This window comes from Acanthaster planci, linkage group LG03 (genome assembly GCF_054643075.1).
Source record: "Acanthaster planci isolate LZ-2023a linkage group LG03, COTS_SCS, whole genome shotgun sequence".
NCBI lineage: Eukaryota > Metazoa > Echinodermata > Asteroidea > Valvatida > Acanthasteridae > Acanthaster > Acanthaster planci.
In genome coordinates, this window is record NC_141779.1 from 10,893,988 (window position 1) to 10,900,627 (window position 6,640).

General features: G+C 42.0%; 1 protein-coding gene across 1 annotated transcript in view; it reads right to left on the minus strand.

Moving 5' to 3' along the window:
• Positions 1–6,118, minus strand: part of LOC147799638 (uncharacterized) — an 11,873-nt gene extending 5,755 nt beyond the window's left edge. Inside the window, exon 1 of the mRNA XM_087134008.1 lies at positions 6,061–6,118. Coding sequence (XP_086990134.1) covers positions 6,061–6,118 — 58 coding nt within the window. The remainder of the gene's footprint in view (positions 1–6,060) is intronic.
• Between the last annotated feature and the right edge of the window lie 522 nt (positions 6,119–6,640).

Here is a 6,640-nt window from a genome sequence, read left to right on the forward strand (position 1 = left end):
GAAAGTTTTCCCACCCTATAGTAGTACGGTATATCAAGCAGATTCTCACACGACAACGGCATATTTGTGTTTTTTTTTTAATTGTTCTCTTTTTTGAGTGCTATTGAAATACCTCAAGTCCACAAATTCTTCTCATTCCACCTTAATTTCTTTTGTGTCAAAAACGGAGATTGTGGAAATGCCCTTTCAAGTGTCAAAGTGCAAGACCAATGCGATCCGATAGCAACGTTCCAAAAATCAGGCAAACTCAACTATTGACGATAAAATGCTCAACATGATCTACCCAGCTATTAAATTAATATCCAACATTGCAGGAGGATTATTTGTAAGGTGGAGTAGAAGCAAAATTCACAGCGAACGTTATCATCTGTATTACCCTGCATTTTCCAAGTTGGATATAAACATCCAAATTTACCATAGTACAAACAAGGTTTGGTATGCCGGGACAGTGGCTCTTTTGCAGTGGTTTATGCACTTACAGATATTGCACAATTCTTTCTTATGGACAAAAATCCACAGTGATTGCCCCTATATGCTTTCCAAAGGTAGACGTCAGAGTTAAAGTTGCACAACCGAGGGTGTGACTTTTGGAAACCCTGTTGAAAGTATGAAAACAATTAAGCCTTTTGGCCGAATGGACGTCAGTCCTGATTTAAATTTCCAAATACACATACACGTAGTTTAATACTCAGTTACAATATAAGGTGAACAGATCGTACAAGGCAATATTGCAGCAATGGAAATGGAAGTCTCTGGTTTCTGGTTAGGGACTGGCTTCAAAAGTGGTGCTGCGTCTCGACCGTTTTTTGGGTGGGGGGACCAGCTTTTTTTCTAGAAATGAAGTACGCTTGTTTATATATATGCACACGTACATAGTTACGTACCGCCGCTACTAACGCTGAAATGGAATGGCCACTCACTATTTACTGTTGAGAAGCATTTTTAGCTCGTGGGTGCACATAGGACATAAGCCCACCTTGTTTGTCTGGCTCCCACATGTAAATGTATCATACATAAATGACTTCGTCCGAAAAAGAGTGCCCAAATGAATGTATGGGGCTAGAAGGACTCCTTTGCTCAACCGCACCTTATCTTAAATGCATTAAAATTACGCAAAAGCAGGATTCCAGTCGGCCAAGCAGGTTTGGCAGCTTTCAGACATCTTATATACCGATAAAACTTTTTTGCATTGCAGATAGACGCGCAGGTCTACGGCGACGCGCACGCTCCGCAGAAACCGGAGACTTTTTTGGCCTTTATGGATGTAAATAAACACTTTTAAACTGTAAATAGTGAGGGGGCCAGTCTATTTCAGTGTTGGCGGTGAGAATTTTCAAATGGGAAAAATTAAAAATAAACAAAAAATAAATAAAAACTGGGTCGCAGCTCCATTTTTGGAGCCAGCCCAAACCCTAACTCCTAACCCAAACCCCTAACACTAACCCCAAGTCCAAAACCCTAACTCCTAACCCATAACCCCAACCTCAAGTCCAAAACCCTAACACCTAACACTAACCCTAACCCCTAACCGTAACCCCAAGCCCTAACCCCTAACCCCAACCCCTTCCCCTAACCCCAACCCCTTACCCTAACCCCTAAACCCAAACCCTTACCCCTAACCCCAACCCCTAACGCCTAACCCCTCACCCTAATCCCTAACCCTTAACTACTAACCCTAACCCCAACCCCAAGCCCAAAACCCTAACTCCTAACCAAAACCCCTAACCCCAAGTCCAAAACCCTAACCCCAAGTCCAAAACCCTAACCCCAACCCCTAACACTAACCCTAGCCCCTAACCCCAAGCCCAAAACCATAATCCCTAACCCCTAACCCTAGCCCCAACCCCTAACCCTAACCCCTAACCCTAATTCCTAACCCCTAACCCTAACCCCTCACCCTAATCCCTAACCCTAACCCTTAACTCCTAATCCTAACCCAAACTCCTAACCCCAAGCCCAAAACCCTAATCTCTAACCAAAACCCCTAACCCCAAGTCCAAAACCCTAACCCTAACCCCAAGTCCAAAACCCTAACCCCAACCCCTAACACTAACCCTAACCCCTAACACCAAGCCAAAAACCCTAATCCCTAACCCCTAACCCTAGCCCCTAACCCTAACCCCTAACCCCTAACCCTAACCCCTAACCCCTCACCCTAATCCCTAACCCCTAACCCCAACCCCTAACCCCTAACCCTAAACCCTAACCCCAAACCCAAAACCCCAAACCCTTAACCCCTAAGCCTACCCGGGGCCTGTTTGTACATGTGGAACCTTGTAGAGCTAGGCCCTTGGGCGATGTATTGGGTCTTGGTTAGCCGAAATGTGGGTCAAATTTAGCCCCTCGCAAAGGATGATAATTATTACCGCTTCTGGTTTGCCCTCGTTGAGGTTTTATATGTCTTTGACTCTTATCATCGAGACAATAATATGATCGACAGGTCTTTTCCGTTGGTAAGAAAAGTGGAGCACACAGTTGGGATTACCTGAACCCCTTTAACCCAAAATTATGAAGTAGAGCCTACCGTAGAAGGTAATACAGAACATTATCTTTACATGTACTACAGCCTCTTGGTCATTTTATTTTGGTCAAAAAGCGATTTTCCCGAATGGTACTTTGTCTTTTGAGGCAAATCCCCATGCCTTTTGTACACGCCCGTATATTCTGTACATGTCCGGAAACTGAGCACATAGAAATCCTTTTTAACAGCTAAACAAATAAATCCGACACGTCATACTTCTATGTACATGATCACAAGCAGACACCATTCCATTTGTATAAATCTGGTTCCAATTGGGGCCTCGGTTCAACAGTTAGAGCCGATTTAAGTCTTTCCTTTGGTTGTGTACAAACTGTATACTTTGAAAAAATGGCGTTAAGGCCCCAGGCATTAATACACATAAACTATGGCGCTGCACTATACCCAGCCTCAAGGGAATATCTCACAGGGTTGGAACCGGCAAAATTCGAAAGGCAACTTCCAGACAAACAACTTTCTTTGAGACCTCAACTTCGTATCTTCTACCATAACAAAGTTATGACGTCATTTCCGGTCAGTTTCAAAAAAAAGGGAAAACAGGAATTTTGTTGTCCCAAAAGATAGCTCTTGACCTGATTCGGATGCAAAATATATCTGAACCTGGATGCCGAGTCATTTTTAGTGATTTTTCAAGTGGTCACCAAAAAAGTAGCGTCATCGGGGAAAAGGCCATAACCTGTGACCCTTTGACCTGTGACCAGTAAACTTAAACTCAAGGTAGATGAACAGTTGCACTACCTTTCTTAAAAGGCTCAAGGTCAAAGGTCACGGGAGTAAAAAGATATTTAGGGTCACCAAATGGGGACACCCGTACTGACGCCTAAGAAATATCTAAATCTTGCAATCTTGGTTTCATCTGCAAGACCACATGTTCCTCTATCTATTCGTATAAGTTTCATGTCCATATTTGCAGTAGTTAGGAAAATATCTGCAAAAGGGTGTGTGAGTTGTTGTCTGACTGCTTAATATTTTTGCGTAAGTCTGACTTTGCAGTATACCGTCTTCTGCACTCGCACAGAGAATGCTTATTTGAGCATAAATGGTCTAAAATTATCTCAATCTTGCAATCTTGGTAAGACCTGAAAAGGCACATTTTCCTCTATTCATATCAGTTTCATATCCATATTTTCGATAGAAAAGGGAAATATCTGCAAAAGGAAGTGGTAGTGATTGTGTTGTTGTTTTATATTTTTCCGTAATTCTGCCTTTGCGGTATACCAGGTCCTGTACTCGCAAAGAGAATGCTTCATATAGTCAAGCATGAAAGATCTTAGAATTATCCAAATCTTGCAATCTTAGTGTCATCTGCGTTAAAATATAAAGCAGTCACACAAGAACTCGCACTTCCTTTTGCAGATATTTCCTTAACTACTGCAAATATTTATATAAAACATTTAGGAAGCGATATAGAAACATGTGCCCTTCCAGATGGCACCAAGATTGCAAGATTTAGATAATTCTTAGATCTTTCATGCTCGATTATATGCAGCATTCTCTGTGTGCTAACAGGACAGGTATAGCCGAGACGAAGCCAGAATTCCGCGAAAAAGAGACGATGTTGGATTTAAACTTGCACTTCCTTTGTCAGATATTTTAGGGGGAAACGTTTCCTCTTCTACAGTTCCACTGACTGACTGACTGACTGACTGACTGACTGACTGACTGACTGACTGACTGACTGACTGACTGACTGACTGACTGACTGACTGACTGACTGACTGACTGACTGACTGACTGACTGACTGACTGACTGACTGACTGACTGACTGACTGACTGACTGACTGACTGACTGACTGACTGACTGACTGACTGACTGACTGACTGACTGACTGACTGACTGACTGACTGACTGACTGACTGACTGACTGACTGACTGACTGACTGACTGACTGACTGACTGACTGACTGACTGACTGACTGACTGACTGACTGACTGACTGACTGACTGACTGACTGACTGACTGACTGACTGACTGACTGACTGACTGACTGACTGACTGACTGACTGACTGACTGACTGACTGACTGACTGACTGACTGACTGACTGACTGACTGACTGACTGACTGGGGTTTTGTCAGCTCAAGTCATTGGTGAGGCTTCATTTCTATAACAATTGTTTTCTTTCATGTATTGTGAGTATTTTAGTACGGTTTAATTCAATGTAGTTTTTAAGTTTGTTTAGTTTACAATGTAAACTTTGATTCTGGTCAAGATTAGTCTTGTTTTGAAACTTTTGAATCGTTCCATTTGCCCAACTTATTTATCATGACAGATTCATTACTGCTTTTACTTTTAATTATAGACAGGCAAAGACCATGCATATGATCTATAGTTTTCTTCTGAATTTTCCCACTGCACTCAGTCTCTGTATAGTTCTGTGGTGCTACACACTGGACATGTTGCATCATGTGTTCATTCTTGCCCGGGGATTAGCACCTTCCACTTCCTTTGTATGAGAGAACGTGTTTATTGTGTCATGAATATTTAGCACATCCTGTTTCTTATTATATTCTCTATTTTCTTATCTTTGTTTACAGACTTCTTGTTGGAGTGTACTTGAAAGCCAACTTATACCTACCGTGTTCGGTTTTGGTTTTTAGTCTTTTTAAAGTTTTAGTCTTTGAGTGTTTTTTAGTCCGTTAGTCCTTTTGTTTGTTTGTTTTTTTTTTCATTTTTCCTGTACTTTTCATTAATAAAGTATTTTTGTGTCCCTTTTTTTGAAGTCAAATATTTTCGTCTTAGTCCTATTAATTCAGTTTCCTGCGACGTTTTCTTCAAAGATCCTTGGTTTAGTTAGAGTTGTTGTTTTGCGAGTTCCCCATAGTGTGCCATTTTTCCCCGTTAGACATGGACGCTCTATTAGCGACTCCCAACTTTTCATCCTTTCGGATTTAGGCAGTCTGACTTTAATCTCCAATTAATGCTATTTAAATGCCCGATGTCCTCCAATACACTGACGTCATCGTCATCTTAACTAGTCTTCCAGCAACAATGCCCGATAAAGATGAGGTCAGTCCTTATCCCGCCCACACAACAGTCGTACTTGGAGTTTCAAAAAGAAATATCACCTCTATTTACACCTACTCCGTTCTGCTCCGTTCCCTACATCTGGCGCTAATGGCTACTTACTTATCAGGTACCTTCGATGATTGATATTGTAGGTACTTTACTTACTTTACTACCTGCTACAGTAGTAAGGTTCTAGCAGACACCTCTTCAGTCAGATGAATACCTGTGTCTGCTCGTTCAGCTATCCTCTTGGATACATGTCTACCTGGCTGTTCGGCCGAACTCACTTAATTCTAATCTCTGTTGACACATGTAGTTACTACATGTACACAGGTTTCCTCTTACAGTAGCTCAACCCCTGTCGGATTCAACCAAGGCTTTCTGGGACTTAAACTGTCTGATTCCCATTCCAGCCTCCTCAAAAAGTCCAAGTTCCTGTACTTCATTTATGGCAGAATATCTTTCTAGCCTCGACCCTGTCACCCTGTCAGTGTACTAGGGGCCCTTACTCTGGTAACCTTTATCTCCTACTCCCACCAGCTGATAACCATTCCCACAATCAGACATTCTGGAGACTGGCTTTTGTAGGTAGATGTACAGATGAGGCTGGAGCTTTCCAGAACATCACTAAAAGCATACTAGCCATACTGGTTTCTTAATCTTCAGTTTTCTGTCGTTCTTTTCACTCTCCGATCTAAGTAAGTTCGGCTCTCATCCTTTGTCTGGGCCTTCATAACACAAGCATATCTGTGACCAATGAAACCGTAAATAGGTTCTCGACTACTGGTTTCTACTGGCACTTCCCGAATTGTATGGCTTACTCCTATGTCCGAACTTTCAGATTTCAGGGACAGGAGTATGTTGGTTATCACATTGTTGCTTCACCAGATAAATCACTATTGCAGGGACATTCTCCCTACACCTTGGCCTCCCCAAAAGACAATTGCCCTTATGAACATTGTACTTTCAGATTAACTTGAAGGTAATCCACATCTCAAAGTCAACAACTCTTTACTAAATGCATATGCTTGCTCTCAGAGAAAGATTCATGCAGTGGACTAGACACATCACAATGTGACGGAGTCAGTT